General features: G+C 49.0%; 1 protein-coding gene across 2 annotated transcripts in view; it reads right to left on the bottom strand.

Annotated features, from left to right (window-relative positions):
• Window positions 1-44: 44 nt before the first annotated feature.
• Window positions 45-27,129, bottom strand: part of LOC130367568 (acetylcholine receptor subunit epsilon-like) — a 36,939-nt gene continuing 9,854 nt past the window's right edge. The window contains exons 6-12 of one of the 2 annotated variants that reach the window (XM_056570049.1): window positions 22,747-22,847; window positions 22,349-22,549; window positions 20,064-20,178; window positions 18,323-18,437; window positions 15,481-15,739; window positions 9,708-9,841; window positions 45-253 (exon numbers count right to left, since the gene is read on the bottom strand). In XM_056570049.1, coding sequence (XP_056426024.1) covers window positions 74-253; window positions 9,708-9,841; window positions 15,481-15,739; window positions 18,323-18,437; window positions 20,064-20,178; window positions 22,349-22,549; window positions 22,747-22,847 — 1,105 coding nt within the window. In that variant the 3' untranslated portion in view covers window positions 45-73. The remainder of the gene's footprint in view (window positions 254-9,707; window positions 9,842-15,480; window positions 15,740-18,322; window positions 18,438-20,063; window positions 20,179-22,348; window positions 22,550-22,746; window positions 22,848-27,129) is intronic. The other variant, XM_056570050.1, reaches the window with a different exon arrangement.

The following is a 27,129-nucleotide window of genomic DNA, read 5'->3' on the forward strand; positions in this document are numbered from 1 at the left end:
ACCGGACCGGAGATAAAGCCGTCCCCCCCCCCTCCCCCCCCCCCCCTCCCCTGTGGACCCATAGAGCCGAACCTTATGCAGTAGTGGAGCAAGGGGGGAAGATGTGATCGCCACTCGGGAAGGGCTGATCCGGAGCATTGTTGAACTGTCCCATGGAAAAGATGGCCAGGGTCCCCACCACAAAGAGGGGGAGTGCCCCCCAAAAGCACAGGACGTCCAGAACCTTCCCAATCATCACCCAGTTTTCCATTTCCTGGTGAGAGAAAACGGAGACAGGAGAGTAATGAGGCTATAGAGCTGACGTGTCTTAATTATACTTCAGAGCTGTACTCACTATTCTGCTGGTGAGGTCACTGTGTACATACATTACATTACTTATCCTGTACTGATCCTGAGTTATATCCTGTATTATACCCCAGAGCTGTACTCACTATTCTGCTGGTGAGGTCACTGTGTACACACATTACATTACTTATCCTGTACTGATCCTGAGTTATATCCTGTATTATATTCCAGAGCTGTACTCACTATTCTGCTGGTGAGGTCACTGTGTACATACATTACATTACTTATCCTGTACTGATCCTGAGTTATATCCTGTAATATACCCCAGAGCTGTACTCACTATTCTGCTGGTAGGGTCACTGTGTACATAAGATTACATTACTTATCCTGTACTGATCCTGAGTTATATCCTGTATTATATTCCAGAGCTGTACTCACTATTCTGCTGGTGAGGTCACTGTGTACATACATTACATTACTTATCCTGTACTGATCCTGAGTTATATCCTGTATTATACTCCAGAGCTGCACTCACTATTCTGCTGGTGAGGTCACTGTGTACATACATTACATTACTTATCCTGTACTGATCCTGAGTTATATCCTGTAATATACCCCAGAGCTGTACTCACTATTCTGCTGGTGAGGTCACTGTGTACATACATTACATTACTTATCCTGTACTGATCCTGAGTTATATCCTGTAATATACCCCAGAGCTGCACTCACTATTCTGCTGGTGAGGTCACTGTGTACATACATTACATTACTTATCCTGTACTGATCCTGAGTTATATCCTGTAGATCTTTTATTAAAATTTCAAACATAACAATAAAAAAATTACAAAACCTAAACATATCATATCCGACAGAACATTTCAATATAATGATCATAAAACCAACACAATAGCATAAAATACAACACCGGTCCACCCCACACTCATTCCTGCACACAAACAAATATATACAATATTTACAAAAGACATATTCCTATAATACCCATAATACCCATACCATACTAATAAACTATATACACTAATACTAAATGTGAATTTCCTGGCCCAGTTGCAAAACCAAAAACCCAATACCAGTAATATACCAAAAAGAATAACAACAACAACAATAATAATAATATATACAAAATAATAAAAACCCAACACAAACAAAATAACACCACTTTTTTTTTTTTTTTTTTTTTTTTTTTTTTTTTGGCCCTGAGCTGGTCCCGCATCCCATGCCCCCAGTACATGTTACCAGACGTCCATGAACCAGTCCAGGATTTTCTGTATATATAAAAGTCCCATACAAACCCCCTCCCCCCTTTTTAACCCACCACCCAACCTAAACTAAACCCAAACCCCAGGTGGCATCACACAATATATACAATATATACATTACATAAAATATACACAGACTAACAATATATACAATACATAAGTATACAAATAGACTACAACAATAAATACAATAACAAATACATATAACACTATAAGCCAAACAACAAACCCCTAAAGCTCAAGTTCAGCGCCTGCAAGCCCTATATTACCATAAACCAACTGCTCAAAACAAAAAGACTAATGTGCCAGCATCAGCCCACCACCAGGGGGAGACAACAGGCTAAGGCACTTTAAAGGCAGAGCCCCTCCACAGACGAGAGGCCCTGCCAGCACCCAGCCTCTCGTACTCCAGAGAACGCACCTTCACCAGGTCACCGAGAATGTTCCTAACCACCACATCCACAGGGAGGATTTTACGCTGCGTCGACACTAAACACCGTGCGTTCCACGTGTAGTACCTAACCACTGAGCTGACTAGGAATAAAGTGCACCGGTCCCAGCCTCCAAGGTTTCTGAATGCCCCATAGGCCCATTCCGCATAGGATAGACTGGCCAGCCGAGGCCAACCAATGGAAGCGCCCACCCTGGTGTAAACCTCTGTGTTAAAGGGACAATGAAGCAGAAAATGCTCCATGCTTTCCAGCATGCCTCCACACTCTTCGCGGGGACATCCCCGGTCATCAGAGCTCCTGCACTTCAGATTGTCCCTCACACACAGTTTCCCATGGAAGCAGCGCCAAGTCAAGTCCCAAAACTTCAAGGGGATCCTGATAGAATTCAAAAGCTCTAAACCCACCTCCAGATCCCGACTTGGGCAGTCCTTGAGCGCCAATGGCCTCTGGAAATGAGAAGACAGGACCCTCTTGTCAAGAAATTTCCTCGACAGAGTCCTAATCTCCCACATCCCCAGACCCCACCGACGAATAACCTTCAGAACCGGGGTAGCATAAGCCGGGAGATGCCCGTGTGGTGTGCGAAGATCCTTCACTTGCCCTCCTGTCTCCCATTCCTGGAAGAAAGGCTGAAACCATCCCCTACAGGAGGATACCCACGGAGGAGCCCTCTCTGACCAGAGGTTTGCTATATTGGTCTTAAGAAAGGTATTCACTAGGAACACCACAGGGTTGACCATACACAACCCCCCTAGTCTCCTCGTACGGTAAGTAACCTCCCTCTTCACTAGGTTCAGTCTGTTCCCCCATAACATCTGGAAGAACACACTGTAGACCCGGGTCCAAAGAGGTTCTGGCAACATGCATACACTGCCCAGGTATATCAGTAAAGGGAGCAGGAATGTTTTGATCAGGTTAACCCTTTCCCGGAGGGTCAAAGACCAACCCTTCCACTGATCCACCTTCTGAGCGGCGATCTTAAGCCTGCTGTCCCAGTTTTGTTTGGGGTAATCCCCTTGGCCAAATTTGATGCCGAGAACTTTTGCAGATTCCTGGGGCCCTGGAAGGGCGTCCGGGAGATCAAAACTAGGATCTCCCCCTCCCAGCCAGAGACTCTCGCACTTATCCCGGTTGATCTTGGACCCGGATGCCTCCGAGTAGCGGTCCACCTCTGACATCACCCATTGGCCTTCCTCTTGTGAGGAGACAAACACGGTGACATCATCAGCATACGCTACCCCTCAGAGCCAAATCCGGCACCGCCAGGTCCATTCTCACCCCCGCCAACGGTCCACAATCAATCCTCCTAAGGAAAGGATCAATTGCAAACACGTACAGCAACGGGCTCAAAGGACAACCCTGACGGACGCCAGACCCAACCTCAAAAGAGCGGCCAATCCAACCATTCACAAGCGGGAAACTCTCTGCCCCTGCGTACAAGATCTTAAGCCAATCCACAAACCCCCCCGGCAGGCCATATCTCAGAAGAACAGACCAGAGGTACTCATGGTTAACCCGATCAAACGCTTTTGCCTGATCCAAGGACAGCAAGTACCCCTTCCAGTGGCCAGCCCTACCCTGCTCCACAGCCTCTCGGACACTGAGCACAGCACTAAATGTACTGCGGCCCGGAACAGAGCAATTCTGAGCCCCCGAAAGGAGCCGGGGTGCAAACTCCACCAGCCGGTTAAACAGCACTTTTGCCAGAATCTTTCGGTCCACATTGAGAAGCGCTATGGGACGCCAATTCTCAATGTGGAACGGGTCTTTACCCTTTGACAGGATGATCAGCGCTGACCTCCTCATTGACTTTGGCAGAGTGCCCGAGGATAGACACTCATTAAAAACCGCAGTCAAGAGGGGAACCAAAGTGTCCTTAAAGGTCTTATAGAACTCAGATGTTAAGCCATCCGGACCGGGTGACTTCTTGAGGGCAAGCCCATCAATAGCCATCCTGACTTCCTCTTCCCGGATCATCTCTGTCAAAACGTCAAGAGAGGGGTCTACTCCTGGTTCAGGGACGGTTTCAGCCAAGAAAGCTGATACCTTATCTCGATCTAGATCCTTCCTTCCCAAGAGGTGCGAGTAGAAGGATCTGACGACCTCCAGGATCCCTGATCTGGACCTTTTCAAGGATCCCGTACTATCAATCAGTCCTGAGACTATTTTACTATTCACTGACATCTTGCAGTTTCTGTAAGGGTCAGGCGAGCGGTACTTCCCGTAATCCCTCTCAAAAACCAAAGATGCGTGCCTATCGTACTGACACCTCATCAGCAAGGATTTCACTCTGGAGATATCCTCTCGGCTACCTCCAGTCGAGACAAGGTTCTCAAGTTTCTTCCTCTGGCCCTGGTACAAACGGTACCTGTTTAGGCTTCTGAGGCCCGAGAGCTGGCGGAAGAATCTCGCAACCCTTTCCTTGAAGATCTCCCACCACTCTGACTTACTGCTACAAAGGCCCAGCAATGGTACCTGGCTCTGAAGAAAATCCTCAAAGGACTGTCTTATCTCCTCTTCTTCCAAGAGAGACGAATTCAGCTTCCAATAGCCTCTGCCCATCCGGGGGGTCTCTGCGACATTCAGAGAAAACAAAATTAAACAGTGATCGGAGAACTCCACCTCAACAACAGATACTGCTGAAGAGACGGCCTCCTCCTTTAAATAAAACCTGTCTATCCTAGACCTACAACTACCCCTATGATAGGTGAATCCCGCGTGGCCTGGGGTGTACCGGATGTGGACATCCACCAGGCGAGCCTCACTTGCTATGCTATTAAGGGCGGCGCTATCATAAGTCAGCTTGTCTCTGGCACCTCCCCTGTCTTGGGTCCTCGTGACAGCATTAAAGTCCCCTCCAAAGACCACCTGCCGACTTGTAAAAAGATAGGGCTTGATCCTCATAAAGAGACACTTCCGGTCCCACTTAGACTGTGGGCCGTAGATGTTAATAAGGCGAAGTTCTTGTCCCTTCATGAGGACATCTAAGATCAGGCACCTCCCCATTTCTAACTCGATAACCCGTCGGCATTCTACCGCTGCGGTAAAAAGGACCGCCACTCCGCTATACGGCTCGGCCCCAAGAGACCAGTAGGAGGGCCCATTCCTCCACTCTCTTTTAGCCTTGTAGATAGATGACATATCTGTTAGCCTGGTCTCCTGCAAAAATAAAATATCAGCATTAATATGGGCAAAAAAATCATAGGCCGCAAATCGAGCCGTATCTGACTTTATGCTGGCAACATTAATGGATGCCAGGGTCAACGGAGAGGGTGCCGCCATCAAGGGTGATTGAGTTAGACAGCTTTCTTTTTCCCACCATCCTTCCCATCCACCCCACCACCCTCCTCATCAGATGATGGTTTACCCCTTTTAAGTGAAATAGATGTGTCCATATTCCCTTTATATACATTTTCCTCGTCCCCTGACTCTGGGCCTGTCTCCCCCCCTGAAGACATAGATTCCCCAGGGAGAGAGGACTCAGCGTCTCCTGTGAGCCCCACCGCAACATCCGGAACCTCACCCCCAGCCACCCCCTCCTCCGAAGAGGAAATGTCGCGGAGGGCTCGGAACCGGTTGGAGAGACCAATCAGAGGGAGATCAGTTGTACCTTCCTTTGGCATCTGGCAGGTGGGAGAAGATCTTACATCTCTCCTTTTCTTATTCTTCCGAGTACCCCGCTTTGTTTCTGCCCATCCCCCACTGTCCTCATCCGCGCTCCCACCATGGGAGGACAGTGAGGAGACGGCATCCCCCTCTTTGTGGATCCTTCCAGTCTCCTCATCCAGTTCACTATCCCCCAGGGCCTCAGCAGTAAGACTGGCCGCAGGGACAGGATCAGGAGTCACCCCAGTTGGTTGATGCTCCTGTGAGTCCTGAATCTCCCTGTCCCTTTGACGCTTCTCGAGACGCCTCAGTTGGGCAGGCGTCTTCTGCTTACTTTTCTTCCCTGGCCCCTGCACCCCTTCATCCCCGACAGCCATCCCCCCAGCAGAATCCACCTCACGGCTTACTCCCACCGGGGCAACAACCGCGTTGACAAAGGAACGAGGGCAGCGACTGAATGGGTGACCTAAGTCACCACACAGGTGACACCTAATCTCTGCACAAGATGTAGCGAGATGGCCTATTTCCCCACACAGAGTGCACTTCTGCACAGTGCAATTGGCACTAAAATGTGTGGGGTCACCACATCTGTGACAGAGCTTCGGCTGACCCTGGTAGAAGATCTGGATACGATCCCTTCCGAGGAAGGTCGCAGATGGTATATGGGTAACGGTGTTTCCTGAACGCCTAAGCTTGACCATAAACGTCCAGGCCCCTGACCAGATGCCATATTCATCCCTGTTCTTTTTTGGGACCTCCACCACCTCACCATACCGACCTAGCCACGTCATGATGTCAATACAAGAAAGCGATTCATTACGGGTTAAAACGGTCACCTTCTTGACATTATTTTGGCGAGACACTGCCTGAATGGCAAAGTCTCGCCAGCCGGGCTCATTCTTTACCAACTCATAATTCGACCAGAAGAGCTCAAGCCCCTCCGGCCGAACAAAGCTGATATCGAACTCAGGGGTACCATAAGGATGTATCAAGGCATAGATGTCAGCTGCCTTAAAGCCCAACTTCAGCAGAAGCTCAACAACTTTAGATCTTGGAGGACATGTATCACTGCCTCTCCACCTCAGCCGGACCACATTCCTACGGAGACCACCTGGCCCGGCTGTAGGGAGGGACCACACATTATCCCCCCCTCTTTCCTCTCGGAAGGCTGAAAGACCATGTCTCTCTATCCAGAAGGATAGATCAACCTCCCTACCCTCTACATTGATCGATCTCTCCCCTCTCCTTAAGGCCCCCAGGAGACGCTGCTGCAAACTGTTCTCCCCAGAGCCAGAGGACGAGGAAGCTGCCCCCCTTAACCCAGCGGTGACATTCGCGTAGCTGCGGATGGGTGCTGCCACCGCTGGGGGTGCAACTGGACCAGGCCCTACATTCCCACCACTAATCTGTGCCCCTTCACCACCCTCCTCCACATAATCCATACCCAAACCATTGACCCCTATTTTAGCTGATGTGCCCCCCATACCTCCACCCGTGCTACAGCCCAAACCACTATTCAAAGCCCCAGACAGATTTTTAGTAACAGATGAATTATTCCCCTCTTTCACACCCTCAGTCACTCCAACATTAACCTCCACATTCATACTGGCTGGACCGGTGCGTTCTGGCGCAGATTTTGTACTGTCAGCATCACTGGGTACCAGGGCTGGAGCCATCACCACAGGACAGGTCACCGGTCCCTTATACAAGGACCGGGAAGCCTGCCTAGCCTGTTTATTAGCGGCCCCAGCCCTGTTTTTACCGGTACCCTCCGCCTCATCCGTACTAGAATGTCCAGCTCCTGGGCGCCGCTGATCTGGATCAGCGGCGCCAATGCAAAACAAAAGTTTTTTTCTCCTTTTGGGAGAATCTATTTTTCCCTTAGCCACCACGACTACCTCCGGCACTGAGTCACCCCCCTCTCCCACAGGGGAGCGAACTACAGCACCGGAGTCTGCCTCTATGCCCACCGCTGGGCCGCCCTCACTGTACGGCCTTGCGGCCGATGCCTTCTCTGCTCCATCCCTGCTACTGCAAACAGGCACGGAGCTCTGCGCCCTTTTAGTATCTGTACTCTCCCCGCACCTTTGCACCGAGTCCACCACAGAACACGGGCTGGGCTGGGTAACGGGGCTTGCACAATGAGCTGACCCTGCGGCCGACTCAGGGTTTACAGGGAGGGGGGTGTAGATGTAACTCACCACTTCTTGCTGCTTTGGCTTGGTCTTTTTCTTCTTACCTCCAGGTGCCTCATTTGGGAGTTCCTCTCCAAACACCAGATTCTGAGGACACACTGGGGATTCCAGCATACGTATCTGGGCCATTAGCGCCCCTCCCTGGTAGCTGCTGTCACTGTCCTCCCCTGAGTCGGCAGGTGATAATGCTGGCTGCTGTGCAGGGGGCCCACTGTACGGGGCCTGCTGCTGTTGCCGCAGGCCACCAGGTGGATCTGGCTGTTGTTCTTCCTCCATCTCCTCCGCATCATCCACCTGGCTCTCAGGTTGCAGCCCCATCAACCTTTTATTTTCCTTTTCCTCCATTACCTTGAATCTTTCTCCATTTTCCAATTTTTCTTTAAATGGACCACTCTTCGCCAGTAATTCTGCTCTCCTCTCCTCCAAAGCTTGTATTTCAGCCATAAGTCTTTTTATCTCTGCCTGGATCTCTGCCTTTTTCCTCTTAGGAGATACCTTGGCTCTGGCACGGGCACAGCGAAGTCCCTCTCCGAGCCTCCTGATGGCCTTACAGGCGTCTTCATACTCACGGAGGTGACTTTTTACCCGGGACATATAGGTGGAAATAGACTCCCGGGTCCTCAGCACTCCCCAGCCTTCCTCACTGAGGTCGGCTTCACCTCCGTGAGTACTCTGCCTCCTTCCTGATGAACCCAGCTTTCTGCTGGAAACACCCAGCTTTCCCGAGGTGGATCCAGCCTTGGAGCTCCTCACCTCTGTGGGGGGAGTTGGAGCAGCATTGCTGCGACTCCTGGTGGAACGCCTCACCCCCAAATCCTCCGATGTTCCGGCCGCTTGCTGGCTTCTACTGCTCCCCTGCGGCCTATTCCGAGGAGCAGAAGCCTGGGCCTCGCCTCCCTCACTCATGCCTGGAAACCCACTCCCTCCCTGGGGAGGAGGAAGCAGGCCCCAGGTGGAACAGGTGGAAATCCCTGGAGCTCAGGAGACACAGCAGACACACAGCACAGCTGAAGCACGACCACACCCGCAACTAATTGGTCAGCACTCCAGAGCTGTACTCACTACTCTGCTGGTGAGGTCACTGTGTACATACATTACATTACTTATCCTGTACTGATCCTGAATTATATCCTGTATTATACTCCAGAGCTGTACTCACTATTCTGCTGGTGAGGTCACTGTGTACATACATTACATTACTTATCCTGTACTGATCCTGAGTTATATCCTGTATTATACTCCAGAGCTGTACTCACTATTCTGCTGGTGAGGTCACTGTGTACATACATTACATTACTTATCCTGTACTGATCCTGAATTATATCCTGTATTATACTCCAGAGCTGTACTCACTATTCTGCTGGTGAGGTCACTGTGTACATACATTACATTACTTATCCTGTACTGATCCTGAGTTATATCCTGTATTATACTCCAGAGCTGCACTCACTATTCTGCTGGTGAGGTCACTGTGTACATACATTACATTACTTATCCTGTACTGATCCTGAGTTATATCATGTATTATATTCCAGAGCTGTACTCACTATTCTGCTGGTGAGGTCACTGTGTACATACATTACATTACTTATCCTGTACTGATCCTGAGTTATATCCTGTATTATACTCCAGAGCTGTACTCACTATTCTGCTGGTGGGGTCACTGTGTATATAAATTACATTACTTATCCTGTACTGATCCTGAGTTATATCCTGTATTATACTCCAGAGCTGTACTCACTATTCTGCTGGTGAGGTCACTGTGTACATACATTACATTACTTATCCTGTACTGATCCTGAGTTATATCCTGTATTATACTCCAGAGCTGCACTCACTATTCTGCTGGTGGGGTCACTGTGTACACATTATTTTGGGGTGGTCATACTCACCGCGCCGCTCTTGTTCTGCTCCTTGGTGCTGCTGGTGATGAAGTTACACGCCTCCACACACTCCTTTATTTCGGGGGCACAGTGCGCCAGGCTCTTGAACAGTGGGGTGGTGACCGCAACATCGAAGCCGTCCACTATAACACAGTGCGGAGTTATACAGCGCTATGGTCTATGGTCACCCCAGTCATTTCCTCACTAATCTCTTGGCTCTGTGATTCCTCTGATCCTGAGATCAGCTCTTAAAGCAACAGCTCCACTTTACATCATGGTGCTAGATCAGGGTTTCCCAACCAGGGTGGCGCCAGCTGCTGCAAAACTACAACTTCCAGCATGCCCAGATAGCCAACCACTGTAGGGGAATGCTGGGAGTTGTAGATTTGCAACAGCTGGAGGCGCACTGGTTGGGAAACACTATACTCACCCACCACTTTATTAGGTACACCTTGCTAGTCCTGGGTTGGACCCTCTTTGCCCCCAGGTGCTAGAAACGTTCCTCGGAGATTTTGCTCCATATGGACATGATGACATCACACAGTTCCTCCATATGGACATGACGACATCACACAGTTCCTCCATATGGACATGATGACATCACACAGTTCCTCCATATAGACATGACGACATCACACAGTTCCTCCATATGGACATGACGACATCACACAGTTCCTCCATATAGACATGACGACATCACACAGTTCCCCCGTATGGACATGATGACATCACACAGTTCCCCCCATATAGACATGATGACATCACACAGTTCCCCCATATAGACATGATGACATCACACAGTTCCTCCATATAGACATGATGACATCACACAGTTCCTCCATATAGACATGATGACATCACACAGTTCCCCCGTATGGACATGATGACATCACACAGTTCCCCCATATAGACATGATGACATCACACAGTTCCTCCATATGGACATGATGACATCACACAGTTCCTCCATATAGACATGATGACATCACACAGTTCCTCCATATAGACATGATGACATCACACAGTTCCTCCATATAGACATGATGACATCACACAGTTCCTCCATATGGACATGACGACATCACACAGTTCCTCCATATGGACATGACGACATCACACAGTTCCTCCATATAGACATGACGACATCACACAGTTCCTCCATATGGACATGACGACATCACACAGTTCCCCCGTATGGACATGATGACATCACACAGTTCCCCCCATATAGACATGATGACATCACACAGTTCCCCCATATAGACATGATGACATCACACAGTTCCTCCATATAGACATGATGACATCACACAGTTCCTCCATATAGACATGATGACATCACACAGTTCCCCCGTATGGACATGATGACATCACACAGTTCCCCCATATAGACATGATGACATCACACAGTTCCTCCATATGGACATGATGACATCACACAGTTCCTCCATATAGACATGATGACATCACACAGTTCCTCCATATAGACATGATGACATCACACAGTTCCTCCATATAGACATGATGACATCACACAGTTCCCCCATTGGACATGATGACATCACACAGTTCCCCCATATGGACATGACGACATCACACAGTTCCTCCATATGGACATGACGACATCACACAGTTCCTCCATATGGACATGACGACATCACACAGTTCCTCTATATGGACATGACGACATCACACAGTTCCTCCATATGGACATGACGACATCACACAGTTCCCCCATATAGACATGACGACATCACACAGTTCCCCCATATAGACATGATGACATCACACAGTTCCTCCATATAGACATGATGACATCACACAGTTCCTCCATATGGACATGATGACATCACACAGTTCCTCCATATGGACATGATGACATCACACAGTTCCCCCATATGGACATGATGACATCACACAGTTCCCCCATATGGACATGATGACATCACACAGTTCCTCTATATGGACATGATGACATCACACAGTTCCTCCATATGGACATGATGACATCACACAGTTCCCCCATATGGACATGATGACATCACACAGTTCCTCCATATGGACATGATGACATCACACAGTTCCCCCATATGGGCATGATGACATCACACAGTTCCTCCATATGGACATGATGACATCACACAGTTCCTCCATATGGACATGATGACATCACACAGTTCCCCCATATGGACATGATGACATCACACAGTTGCTGAAGATCTCCGGTTACACCACATCCCAGCAGTGATCTATAGGATGAGATCTGGTGACTGTGGAGGCCATTGGAGTCATGTGACCTCATTGTCCTGTATGAGATGATGTCATGTGACCTCATTGTCGTGTATGAGATGATGTCATGTGACCTCATTGTCCTGTATGAGACAATGTCATGTGACCTCATTGTCCTGTATGAGACGATGTCATGTGACCTCATTGTCCTGTATGAGACGATGTCATGTGACCTCATTGTCCTGTATGAGACGATGTCATGTGACCTCATTGTCCTGTATGAGATGATGTCATGTGACCTCATTGTCCTGTATGAGATGATGTCATGTGACCTCATTGTCCTGTATGAGATGATGTCATGTGACCTCATTGTCCTGTATGAGATGATGTCATGTGACCTCATTGTCCTGTATGAGACGATGTCATGTGACCTCATTGTCCTGTATGAGATGATGTCATGTGACCTCATTGTCCTGTATGAGATGATGTCATGTGCCCTCATTGTCCTGTATGAGATGATGTCATGTGCCCCACCAGCCTGAACCTCATACAAGACAGGATGGATTTATGTCTTTATGTTGTTTACCCCAAATTCTGACCCATCTGAATGTCACCGCTGGAGTGGAGACTCCTCAGACAACGTTCTTCCATTATCCAGTTTTGGTGCCTGTGTGAATCGTGGCCTCAGTTTCCTGTTCTTAGCTGACAGGAGTGGCCCCCGATGTGGTCTTCTGCTGCTGTAGCCCATCTGCTTGGAGATTTGACGTGTTATGTAGTCAGAGATGGTATTCTGCAGACCTTATTTACATTTCTGTTTCCTTTCTGCCATTTGGAACAAGTCTGCCCATTCTCCACTGACACCAACAAGGCATTTTCCTGAACACAACAGCCACTAACTAGATATTTTCTCTTTTTTGGACCATTCTTTGTAAAACCTAGAGATGGTTGGGGGTGAAAATCCCAGAAAATCAGCAGTTTGTGAAATACTCAGAGCGGCCCGTCTGGGACTAACAACCATGTCACGCTCACAGATACTTAAATCCCTTTTCTTCCCCATTCTGATGCTTGAACTTCAGCAAGTTGTCTTGACCGTGTCTACATGCCTAAATGCATTGAGCTGCTGCCTTGTGATTGGCTGACAAGCATTGTACCTAATAAAGTGGCCAGTGACTGTATAGTAAGATGCACTTTGTTGCCTATAGCAACCAATCAGCACTCAGCTTTCATTTTACCAGAGCACTATGTGATTGGTTGCTATGGGCAACAGGTAATATTCCTATAAGACAATAGATCTCCCTCATAATAACTGGTGACTGATCGTGTACTGATCTGGAATTACATCATGTCTCATCCTCCAGTCACTTCCAGAGCTGCACTCACTATTCTGCTGCTACATCATGTCTTATCCTCCAGTCACCTCCAAAGCTGCACTCACTATTCTGCTGTTACATCATGTCTCATCCTCCAGTCACTTCCAGAGCTGCACTCACTATTCTGCTGTTACATCATGTCTTATCCTCCAGTCACCTCCAGAGCTGCACTCACTATTCTGCTGTTACATCATGTCTCATCCTCCTGTCACCTCCAGAACTGCACTCACTATTCTGCTGTTACATCATGTCATCCTCCAGTCATCTCCAGAGCTACACTTACTATTCTGCTGTTACATCATGTCTTATCCTCCAGAGCTGCACTCACTATTCTGCTGTTGCTGCACTCACTATTCTGCTGTTACATCCTGTCTTATCCCCCAGTCACCTCCAAAGCTGCACTCACTATTCTGCTGTTACATCATGACCTATCCTCCTGTCACTAACAGAGATGCACTCACTATTCTGCTGTTACATCATGTCTTATCCCTCATTCACCCCCCAGAGCTGCACTCACTATTCTGCTGTCACATCATGTCTTATCCCCAGTCACCTCCAGAGCTGCACTCACTTTTCTGCTGTTACATCATGTCGTATCCTCCAGTCACCTCCAAAGCTGCACTCACTATTCTGCTGTTACATCCTGTCTTATCCGCCAGTCACCTCCAAAGTTACACTCACTATTCTGCTGTTACATCATGTCTCATCCCCCAGTCACCTCCAAAGCTGCACTCACTATTCTGCTGTTACATCATGTCTCATCCTCCAGTCACCTCCAGAGCTGCACTCACCATTCTGCTGTTACATCATGTCTCATCCTCCAGTCACCTCCAAAGCTGCACTCACTATTCTGCTGTTACATCATATCTCATCCTCCAGTTACCTCCAGAGCTGCACTCACTATTCTGCTGTTACATCATGTCTCATCCTCCTGTCACCTCCAGAACTGCACTCACTATTCTGCTGTTACATCATGTCTTATCCTCCAGTCATCTCCAGAGCTGCACTCACTATTCTGCTGTTGCTGCACTCACTATTCTGCTGTTACATCCTGTCTTATCCTCCAGTCACCTCCAGAGCTGCACTCCCTATTCTGCTGTTACATCATGTCTTATCCTCCAGAGCTGCACTCACTATTCTGCTGTTGCTGCACACACTATTCTGCTGTTACATCATGTCTCATCCTCCATTCACCTCCAGAGCTGCACTCACTATTCTGCTGTTACATCATGTCTTATCCTCCAGTCATCTCCAGAGCTGCACTCACTATTCTGCTGTTGCTGCACTCACTATTCTGCTGTTACATCCTGTCTTATCCCCCAGTCACCTCCAAAGCTGCACTCACTATTCTGCTGTTACATCATGACCTATCCTCCTGTCACTAACAGAGATGCACTCACTATTCTGCTGTCACATCATGTCGTATCCTCCAGTCACCTCCAAAGCTGCACTCACTATTCTACTGTTACATCCTGTCTTATCCGCCAGTCACCTCCAATGCTGCACTCACTATTCTACTGTTACATCCTGTCTCATCCTCCAGTTACCTCCAGAGCTGCACTCACTATTCTTCTGTTACATCATGTCTCATCCTCCAGTTACCTCCAGAGCTGCACTCACTATTCTTCTGTTACATCATGTCTCATCCTCCAGTTACCTCCAGAGCTGCACTCACTATTCTTCTGTTACATCATGTCTCATCCTCCAGTTACCTCCAGAGCTGCACTCACCATTCTGCTACCTTACACTACATCTCCCTCAATGCAGCACTACACAGTACAATTCTAAAGGGCAGTGTTCCCCAACCAGGGTGCCTCCCGCTGTTGCAAAACTACAACCCCCAGCATGCCCGGACAGCCGAAGTTTTGCAACAGCTGGAGGCACCCTGGTTGGGAAACACTGCTATAGGGGATCCTGAAGAGGTTATTCTAATATAGAAAAACAGCACCACTCCCGTCCTCAGGTGGTGTGTGGTATTACAACTTGTCTCCGGTTACTTCAATGGAACTGAGCTGCAATACCGCACACAGCCTGAGGACAGAGGTGGTGCTGTTTTTGACAGAAATCAGCTCTGTTTTTCTTATCCTGTCAATGCAGCTCTGGATGTGACTGGAGCATAAGACAGGAGCAGTACAAGATGAGGAGTGGAGCTGTGCGGTGGTCCCTGCGGCCCCTCTCCTTACCTATCTGCCACCTCCACTGCCCCTTCCTGCCTCCTTTGGCTCCCTTTTCTTCACCTCTGTGGCCGCGGTCGTCCCGACTCATCCCGTGCCGCTCCCTCTGGCGCTCGAACATCAGTTCGCTGCGCGGCTTCCGCAGGACGTACTCCTCCGCCTTCAGCATGATCCCCAGGGAGCTCTTCCTCCTCTCCCGCGGCGCTTCCTCCTCCTCACAGGGTTCGATCTTCATCTGCAGGTAGCGCGGTAAAACCTCCAGGAGCCTCTGCAAGATACGATTCAACCAGGGTCCGTTACAGTGTGTCACCTCAATAGTAAGGTAATTACATGAGGAGGGGGTTTGTTACAGTGTGTCACCTCAATAGTAAGGAGATTACATGAGGAGGAGGTTTGTTACAGTGTGTCACCCCAGTAGTAAGGAGATTACATGAGGAGGAGGTTTGTTACAGTGTGTCACCCCAGTAGTAGTGAGATTACATGAAGAGGAGGTTTGTTACAGTGTGTCACCCCAGTAGTAAGGAGATTACATGAGGAGGAGGTTTGTTACAGTGTGTCACCCCAGTAGTAAGGAGATTACATGAGGAGGAGGTTTGTTACAGTGTGTCACCCCAATAGTAAGGAGATTACATGAGGAGGAGGAGGTTTGTTACAGTGTGTCACCCCAGTAGTAGTGAGATTACATGAGGAGGAGGTTTGTTACAGTGTGTCACCCCAGGAGTAATGAGATTACATGAGGAGGGGGTTTGTTACAGTGTGTCACCCCAGTAGTAGGGAGATTACATGAGGAGGAGGTTTGTTACAGTGTGTCACCCCAGGAGTAAGGAGATTACATGAGGAGGAGGAGGTGGTGTGTTACAGTGTGTCCCTTCAGTAGTAAGGAGATTACATGAGGAGGAGGTTTGTTACAATGTGTCACCCCAGTAGTAAGGAGATTACATGAGGAGGAGGAGGTGTGTTACAGTGTGTCACTTCAGTAGTAAGGAGATTACATGAGGAGGAGGTTTGTTACAGTGTGTCACCCCAGTAGTAAGGAGATTACATGAGGAGGAGGTTTGTTACAGTGTGTCACCCCAGTAGTAGTGAGATTACATGAAGAGGAGGTTTGTTACAGTGTGTCACCCCAGTAGTAAGGAGATTACATGAGGAGGAGGTTTGTTACAGTGTGTCACCCCAGTAGTAAGGAGATTACATGAGGAGGAGGTTTGTTACAGTGTGTCACCCCAGTAGTAAGGAGATTACATGAGGAGGAGGAGGTTTGTTACAGTGTGTCACCCCAGTAGTAGTGAGATTACATGAGGAGGAGGTTTGTTACAGTGTGTCACCCCAGGAGTAATGAGATTACATGAGGAGGGGGTTTGTTACAGTGTGTCACCCCAGTAGTAGGGAGATTACATGAGGAGGAGGTTTGTTACAGTGTGTCACCCCAGGAGTAAGGAGATTACATGAGGAGGAGGAGGTGGTGTGTTACAGTGTGTCCCTTCAGTAGTAAGGAGATTACATGAGGAGGAGGTTTGTTACAATGTGTCACCCCAGTAGTAAGGAGATTACATGAGGAGGAGGAGGTGTGTTACAGTGTGTCACTTCAGTAGTAAGGAGATTACATGAGGAGGAGGTTTGTTACAGTGTGTCACCCCAGTAGTAAGGAGATTACATGAGGAGGAGGAGGTGTGTTACAGTGTGTCACTTCAGTAGTAAGGAGATTACATGAGGAGGAGGTTTGTTAGAGTGTGTCACCCCAGTAGTAAGGAGATTACATGAGGAGGAGGAGGAGGTGTGTTACAGTGTGTCACTTCAGTAGTAAGGAGATTACATGAGGAGGAGGAGGTGTGTTACAGTGTGTCACTTCAGTAGTAAGGAGATTACATGAGGAGGAGGTGTGTTACAGTGTGTCACCCCAGTAGTAAGGAGATTACATGGGAAGGAGGTTTGTTACAGTGTGTCACCTCAGTAGTAGTGAGATTACATGAGGAGGAGGTTTGTTACAGTGTGTCACCTCAATAGTAAGGTAATTACATGAGGAGGAGGTTTGTTACAGTGTGTCACCCCAGTAGTAGGGAGATTACATGAGGAGGAGGTTTGTTACAGTGTGTCACCCCAGTAGTAAGGTAATTACATGAGGAGGAGTTTGTTACAGTGTGTCACTTCAGTAGTAAGGAGATTACATGAGGAGGAGGTTTGTTACAGTGTGTCACCCCAGTAGTTAGGTGATTACATGAGGAGGAGGTTTGTTACAGTGTGTCACCCCAGTAGAAAGGTAATTACATGAGGAGGAGGTTTGTTACAGTGTGTCACCACAGTAGTAAGGAGATTACATGAGGAGGAGGTTTGTTACAGCGTGTCACCCCAGTAGTAAGGAGATTACATGAGGAGGAGTTTGTTACAGTGTGTCACCCCAGTAGTAAGGAGATTACATGAGGAGGTTTGTTACAGTGTGTCACCCCAGTAGTAAGGAGATTACATGAGGAGGAGGTTTGTTACAGTGTGTCACCCCAGTAGTAAGGAGATTACATGAGGAGGAGGTTTGTTACAGTGTGTCACCCCAGTAGTAAGGAGATTACATGAGAAGGAGGTTTGTTACAGTGTGTCACCCCAGTAGTAAGGTGATTACATGAGGAGGAGGTTTGTTACAGTGTGTCACCCCAGTAGTAAGGAGATTACATGAGGAGGAGGTTTGTTACAGTGTGTCACCCCAGTAGTAAGGTGGGGTGTGTCAAAGGGCGGGCCAATTAGCAGTCTCAAGGGGTGGCAATATTAGCTATTGCCTAGAGTGACAAAAATCCTTGCACCAGCCCTGGATTCAACCCTGCAAAACTACAACTCCCAGCATGCCCGGACAGCCTTGTCTTACGTGTTTCATGACCGCTGTCAGGTTGTGGGTGCTCGGGGTTCGCAATGATACATTAAGTACAATGACGCAGCTGAGAACAATGATGGTGGACACGATCATCACGAAGATCAAGTACCTGCAAAAGAAAGAAAGAAATGTTATTTCCTTAATCTACAGTAGGGGGCGAAGTGGTGTCAGAGCGAGGGGTATGTCTGTGGGCACGGTGCTGACCAATACAAAGAAGCGACTAATAGTGAGTGAAGCTCTGGAGGTGACTGGAGGAGAGACATGATGTAACAGCAGAATAGTGAGTGCAGCTCTGGAGGTGACTGGAGGATAAGACATGATGTAACAGCAGAATAGTGAATGCAGCTCTGGAGGTGACTGGAGGATAAGACATGATGTAACAGCAGAATAGTGAGTGCAGCTCTGGAGGTGACTGGAGGATAAGACATGATGTAACAGCAGAATAGTGAATGCAGCTCTGCAGGGGACTGGAGGATAACATATAATGTAACAGCAGAATAGTGAGTGCAGCTCTAGAGGGGACTGGAGGATAAGACATGATGTAACAGCAGAATAGTGAGTGCAGATGTGGAGGTGACTGGAGGATAAGACATGATGTAACAACAGAATAGTGAGTGCAGCTCTGGAGGTGACTGGAGGATAAGACATGATGTAACAACAGAATAGTGAGTGCAGCTCTGGAGGATGACATGATGAAACAGCAGAATAGTGAGTGCAGCTCTACAGGGGACTGGAGGAGAAGACATGATGTAACAGCAGAATAGCGAGTGCAGCTCTGCAGGGGACTGGAGCAGAAGACATGATGTAACAGCAGAATAGTGAGTGCAGCTCTGCAGGGGACTGGAGGATAAGACATGATGTAACAGCAGATTAGTGAGTGCAGCTCTGCAGGGGACTGGAGGAGAAGACATGATGAAATAGCAGAATAGTGAGTGCAGCTCTGCAGGGGACTGGAGGATAAGACATGATGTAACAGCAGAATAGTGAGTGCAGCTTTGGAGGTGAACAGAGGACAAGACTTGATGTAACAGCAGAATAGTGAGTGCAGCTCTGGAGGTGAACAGAGGACAAGCCATGATGAAACAGCAGAATAGTGAGTGCAGCTCTGCAGAGGACTGGAGGATAAGACATGATGTAACAGCAGATTAGTGAGTGCAGCTCTGCAGGGGACTGGAGGAGAAGACATGATGTAACAGCAGAATAGTGAGTGCAGCTCTGCAGGGGACTGGAGGAGAAGACATGATGAAACAGCAGAATAGTGAGTGCAGCTCTGCAGGGGACTGGAGGATAAGACATGATGTAACAGCAGAATAGTGAGTGCAGCTTTGGAGGTGAACAGAGGACAAGACATGATGTAACAGCAGAATAGTGAGTGCAGCTCTGGAGGTGAACAGAGGACAAGACATGATGAAACAGCAGAATAGTGAGTGCAGCTCTGCAGAGGACTGGAGGATAAGACATGATGTAACAGCAGATTAGTGAGTGCAGCTCTGCAGGGGACTGGAGGAGAAGACATGATGTAACAGCAGAATAGTGAGTGCAGCTCTGGAGGTGAACAGAGGACAAGAGATGATGTAACAGCAGAATAGTGAGTGCAGCTCTGCAGGGGACTGGAGGATAAGACATGATGTAACAGCAGAATAGTGAGTGCAGCTCTGGAGGTCACTGGGCTCATAACATTCGGCTTAGTGAGGTAATAACAGAGGTGTTTGTAGTGAGGTGTAGGGTCACTTACTTTCCAATAAGTGGGACACTCAAAGAAGTTTCTGGGACCTTCTGAGCAATAAGGAACAGGAACACAACCTGTCCCAGGAGGACGGAGATGGACGTCGTACACTTCTGACCACCAGCTGGAGAACGACAGGAAGTGAAGGCATTATCCATGATGTCCATTGGTCGGCCACAGAATATACTGGTCACCCAGTCCTCATTGGTTGGTCACAGAATATACTGGTCCCAGTCCTCATTGGTCAGCCACAGAATATACTGGTCCCAGTCCTCATTGGTCGGCCACAGAATTTACTGGTCCCAGTCCTCATTGGTCGGCCACAGAATATACTGGTCCCAGTCCTCATTGGTCAGCCACAGAATATACTGGTCACCCAGTCCTCATTGGTTGGTCACAGAATATACTGGTCCCAGTCCTCATTGGTCGGCCACAGAATATACTGGTCCCAGTCCTCATTGGTCGGCCACAGAATATACTGGTCCCAGTCCTCATTGGTCGGCCACAGAATATACTGGTCCCAGTCCTCATTGGTCGGCCACAGAATATACTGGTCCCAGTCCTCATTGGTCGGCCACAGAATATACTGGTCCCAGTCCTCATTGGTCGGCCACAGAATATACTGGTCCCAGTCCTCATTGGTCGGCCACAGAATATACTGGTCCCCCAGTCCTCATTGGTCGGCCACAGAATATACTGGTCCCCCAGTCCTCATTGGTCGGCCACAGAATATACTGGTCCCCCAGTCCTCATTGGTCGGCCACAGAATATACTGGTCCCCCAGTCCTCATTGGTCGGCCACAGAATATACTGGTCCCCCAGTCCTCATTGGTCGGCCACAGAATATACTGGTCCCCCAGTCCTCATTGGTCGGCCACAGAATATACTGGTCCCCCTGTCCTCATTGGTCGGCCACAGAATATACTGGTCATCCAGTCCTCATTGGTCGGCCACAGAATATACTGGTCATCCAGTCCTCATTGGTCGGCCACAGAATATACTGGTCATCCAGTCCTCATTGGTCGGCCACAGAATATATTGGTCCCAGTCCTCATTGGTCGGCCACAGAATATACTGGTCCCAGTCCTCATTGGTCGGCCACAGAATATACTGGTCCCAGTGCTCATTGGTCGGCCACAGAATATACTGGTCCCAGTGCTCATTGGTCGGCCACAGAATATACTGGTCCCAGTGCTCATTGGTCGGCCACAGAATATACTGGTCCCAGTCCTCATTGGTCGGCCACAGAATATACTGGTCCCCCAGTCCTCATTGGTCGGCCACAGAATTTACTGGTCCCCCAGTCCTCATTGGTCGGCCACAGAATTTACTGGTCCCCCAGTCCTCATTGGTCGGCCACAGAATATACTGGTCCCCCAGTCCTCATTGGTCGGCCACAGAATATACTGGTCCCCCAGTCCTCATTGGTCGGCCGCAGAATATACTGGTCCCCCAGTCCTCATTGGTCGGCCACAGAATATACTGGTCCCCCAGTCCTCATTGGTCGGTCACAGAATATACTGGTCCCCCAGTCCTCATTGGTCGGCCACAGAATATACTGGCCCCCGTCCTCATTGGTCGGCCACAGAATATACTGGCCCCAGTCCTCATTGGTCGGCCACAGAATATACTGGTCCCAGTCCTCATTGGTCGGCCACAGAATATACTGGTCCCAGTCCTCATTGGTCGGCCACAGAATATACTGGTCCCAGTCCTCATTGGTCGGCCACAGAATATACTGGTCCCAGTCCTCATTGGTCGGTCACAGAATATACTGGTCCCCCAGTTCTCATTGGTCGGCCACAGAATATACTGGTCCCAGTCCTCATTGGTCGGCCACAGAATATATTGGTCCCAGTTCTCATTGGTCGGCCACAGAATATACTGGTCCCCCAGTCCTCATTGGTCGGCCACAGAATATACTGGTCCCAGTCCTCATTGGTCGGCCACAGAATATACTGGTCCCAGTCCTCATTGGTCAGCCACAGAATATACTGGTCCCAGTCCTCATTGGTCGGCCACAGAATATACTGGTCCCAGTCCTCATTGGTCAGCCACAGAATATACTGGTCCCAGTCCTCATTGGTCGGCCACAGAATATACTGGTCCCAGTCATCATTGGTCTGCCACAGAATATACTGGTCCTAGTCCTAGTTGTGGTTCATCTGTTTTGGGGATTTGTAGAAGGTTTTGCCTGTCTATTGTGGGACAACCCTCCCCTACACCCCCCCCCCCCCCCAACAGATAAACTCTGGTTCCGTTGCCCTTTTTGGCCACTCATGACCCCCTGTCACCTTTGGCCGGCAGGAAGTAGACGAGGACCACCAGCGAGGACATGAGGACACACGGCACAATGATGTTCACGATGTAGAACAGAGGTTTCCTCTGGATGATCAGACCAAAGATGATCTGCTGGTACTGGAGGTCGTCCGGCTTGAAGCTGGGGTTCACATACTTCCAGGCCGGACAATGCTTTATTGCCCATTCCCCATTTTCTGGAAGAGAGGAAAGCGCCGCTTAGGTTTCGGGTGAGTTGCCCATACACATTACTGCTCAGTTCTTTACCTGGCGGGCAAGACCTTCAACAATGGTGATGTTATTGTCTAGGGAAGGTGGTCCGCACCCCCCGCACCCCCCTAAAAACCCCACTGAGGGACGCTATGAAAGATGGAAACCCAATGTCTGACCGTACCTGTGAAGGCCTCAGGGTCAATATCCACCCTCTCCAATGGTTCCCCACTGTCACCAAATGCCAGCTGCAGGTCCACCTCATTGGCGTTGTAGGTTTGAGACCTAGAATTAGATCAAAAATTTAGAACAATACAGTGACCCCCCCCCCCCCCCCGACCTATGATGGCTCCAACATACGATCATTTCAACATACGATGGCCTCTCAGAGGCAGCATCAACATACGATGCTTTTGTACGTCGGGGCCATCGCATAAACGGCTATCCGGCAGCGCAGACTGCTTCAGCTGCCACCGGATAGCCGTTTACGGTGCCCCGTGTGGTCCGCTGACGATCACTCACCTGTCCTCGGGGCTCCGGCGCATCCTCTTCGGGATCCTCTGCATCGTCAGCGCTCTCCATCGTCGTCATCACATCGCTGCGCACGCCGTCCCGTCATCCAATAGGAGCGGCGTGCGTAGCGACGTGATGGCGGCGACGGAGAGCGCGGATGCCGGGGAAGCAGAGGCCTTACCGGAGCGTCGGGGACGCGGCGACAGCGTTGGAGGGTGACATCCCGGGCAGCGGTGACGGTCCGGAGCGGCGGGGACAGGTGAGTACAACTTCCTCTAACAGTGGTCTTCAACCTGCGGACCTCCAGATGTTGCAAAACTACAACACCCAGCATGCCCGGACAGCCGTTGGCTGTCCGGGCATGCTGGGTGTTGTAGTTTTGCAACATCTGGAGGTCCGCAGGTTGAAGACCACTGTCCTATACTTTACATTGCACGGATCCCTCAACATACGATGGTTTCAACAAACGATGGTCCATTTGGAACGGATTACCATCATATGTTGAGGGACCACTGTATAGTACAAAGGCACAGAATCCGGCACTGCTGATGCCAAACACGGCGCATTTAGGCAAGTACAGGTGTGCGTGAAGGAAAAATCCAAACCTGCGTAGGTGCTCAGTCTTGGTGACAGTAAAGAAACCACCAATATGCCATGTAAGGAGTATTGAAGACGGCACTCACCAGGATGGTAACGTCATACATCCTGTAACACTCACCTTTCAGAAGACAGGAACCCGGTGTATGTGGATCCGCTGGACCTGTGTGGCAGATGTCTCGGACCGGACCAGTGAGCGGAGTCTAAGGTTTTCACCAGAGCCTGCCGCAAAGCGGGATGGACTTGCTGCGGCAGGCGGCACCCAGGTAGCTACCCCTGGCACGGCTCGACCACACAGGTGGCTGAGGAGATGCGAGGCACAGGAGGGATAAGGCAGCTCGCAGTCTGGATAGCAGAAGGTCAGGGCAGGCGGCACGGTTGCGTAGTCAGCACGTAGCAGGAGGTCAATAGGCAGGCGGCAGAGGAGCAAGGTCAGGTCACAAAGCAAGGGATCAAGATACACACAAGGCAACTCTCAGCAATGCTTTCTCTAAGGCAACAAAGATCCGGCAGGGGAGTAAGGAGGGTGGAGGAATATATAAAGGAGCCACAGGTGAATCACACTAATGAGCGCACTGGCCCTTTAAATCTTAAAGCTCCGGCGCGCACGCGCTCCCTAGGGGACGGGGACACACGTGCCGGAGCAGTGAGGCAGAGGCTGGGGCAGGAGAAGCACCAGGTGAGTGACGGACTGGGGCTCACATGCGGGCGCGTCCTGTGATACGAGTCCCAGCCCGGCCGGTAGCAGCAGGTAACGGGACCATGCGCTTACAGCCAGCGTGTGCGGCCGGAGCGCACAACGTAACGTATCCTTTATTGTACAGATGTAGGTGTGGTGTCAGGCAGGTATACGAGCAGGAACGCAGAGGATCTCAGCTTGCTCGTATACCTGCCTGACACCGCACCTATGTCTGTACAATAAAGGATGTGTGAAGTTACCATCCCGGTGAGTGCTCCTTCAAGTCTCCTTACATGGCAAAAACTTAGAACTCCTCACGATTTACACCAAATATGGACACAAGGACGTGGACCCCTTAAAAGACCTTTTTGGATACCCATTCCACAAGTTTAGTCAACGACAGTGGAAAGATGATTGCAGCTGTGAAGGTCACTGGATTGTAGGGTGGCATGTAACAGCAGAATAGTGAGTGCAGCTCTGAAAGTGACTGGAGGATAACATATAATGTAACAGCAGAATAGTGAGTGCAGCTCTGGAGGTGACTGGGGGATAACATATAATGTAACAGCAGAATAGTGAGTGCAGCTCTGAAAGTGACTGGAGGATAACATATAATGTAACAGCAGAATAGTGAGTGCAGCTCTGGAGGTGACTGGGGGATAACATATAATGTAACAAAAGAATAGTGAGTGCAGCTCTGGAGGTGACTGGAGGATAACATATAATGTAACAGCAGAATAGTGAGTGCAGCTCTGGAGGTGACTGGGGGATAACATATAATGTAACAGCAGAATAGTGAGTGCAGCTCTGGAGGTGACTGGGGGATAACATATAATGTAACAGCAGAATAGTGAGTGCAGCTCTGGAGATGACTGGAGGATGAGGCATGATGTAACTGCAGAATAGTGAGTGCAGCTCTGAAGGTGACTGGAGATAAGACATGGTGTAACAGCAGAATAGTGAGTGCCGCTCTGGAGATGACTGGAGGATGAGGTATGATATAACTGCAGAATAGTGAGTGCAGCTCTGAAGGTGACTGGAGATAAGACATGATGTAACAGCAGAATAGTGAGTGCAGCTCTGAAGGTGACTGGAGATAAGACATGGTATAACAGCAGAATAGTGAGTGCAGCTCTGAAGGTGACTGGAGATAAGACATGGTGTAACAGCAGAATAGTGAGTGCCGCTCTGGAGATGACTGGAGGATGAGGTATGATATAACTGCAGAATAGTGAGTGCAGCTCTGAAGGTGACTGGAGATAAGACATGATGTAACAGCAGAATAGTGAGTGCAGCTCTGGAGATGACTGGAGGATGAGGTATGATATAACTGCAGAATAGTGAGTGCATTTCTGAAGGTGACTGGAGATAAGACATGGTGTAACAGCAGAATAGTGAGTGCATTTCTGAAGGTGACTGGAGATAAGACATGGTGTAACAGCAGAATAGTGAGTGCAGCTCTGAAGGTGACTGGAGATAAGACATGGTGTAACAGCAGAATAGTGAGTGCAGCTCTGGAGGTGACAATTATAAGACATGATGTTATAGTAGAATAGTGAGTGCAGCTCTGAAGGTGACTGGATTATAAAACATGATATAACAGCAGAATAGTGATTGCAGCTCTGGGAGTAAGTGGTGGATAAGACATGATGTAACATCAGAATAGTGACTGTAGTTCTGGAGGTGACTGGATTATAAGACATGATGTACCAGCAGAATAGTGAGTGCAGCTCTGGGGGTGACTGGAGGATGAGGCATGATATTACAGAATAGTGAGTGCAGCTCTGGAGGTGACTGGAGGATGAGGCATGCTATTACAGAATAGTGAATGCAGCTCTGGAGATGACTGGAGGATGAGGCCTGATATTACAGAATAGTGAGTGCAGCTCTGGAGGTGACTGAAGGATGAGGCATGCTATTACAGAATAGTGAATGCAGCTCTGGAGATGACTGGAGGATGAGGCCTGATATTACAGAATAGTGAGTGCAGCTCTGGAGGTGACTGAAGGATGAGGCATGCTATTACAGAATAGTGAGCGCAGCTCTGGAGATGACTGGAGGATGAGGCATGATATTACAGAATAGTGAGTGCAGCTCTGGAGGTGACTGAAGGATGAGGCATGCTATTACAGAATAGTGAGCGCAGCTCTGGAGATGACTGGAGGATGAGGCATGATATTACAGAATAGTGAGTGCAGCTCTGGAGATGACTGGAGGATGAGGCCTGATATTACAGAATAGTGAGTGCAGCTCTGGAGGTGACTGGAGGATGAGGCATGCTATTACAGAATAGTGAATGCAGCTCTGGAGATGACTGGAGGATGAGGCCTGATATTACAGAATAGTGAGTGCAGCTCTGGAGGTGACTGGAGGATGAGGCATGCTATTACAGAATAGTGAGCGCAGCTCTGGAGATGACTGGAGGATGAGGCATGATATTACAGAATAGTGAGTGCAGCTCTGGAGGTGACTGGAGGATGAGGCATGATATTACAGAATAGTGAATGCAGCTCTGGAGATGACTGGAGGATAAGGTATGATGTAACAGCAGAATAGTGAGTGCAGCTCTGGAGGTGATTGGATTATAAGACATGATGTACCAGCAGAATAGTGAGTGCAGCTCTGGAGGTGACTGGAGGATAACATATAATGTAACAACAGAATAGTGAGTGCAGCTCTGGAGGTGACTGGGGGATAACATATAATGTAACAGCAGAATAGTGAGTGCAGCTCTGGAGGTGACTGGGGGATAACATATAATGTAACAGCAGAATAGTG

Source organism: Hyla sarda, chromosome 4, assembly GCF_029499605.1.
Source record: "Hyla sarda isolate aHylSar1 chromosome 4, aHylSar1.hap1, whole genome shotgun sequence".
Classification (NCBI taxonomy): Eukaryota; Metazoa; Chordata; class Amphibia; order Anura; family Hylidae; genus Hyla; species Hyla sarda.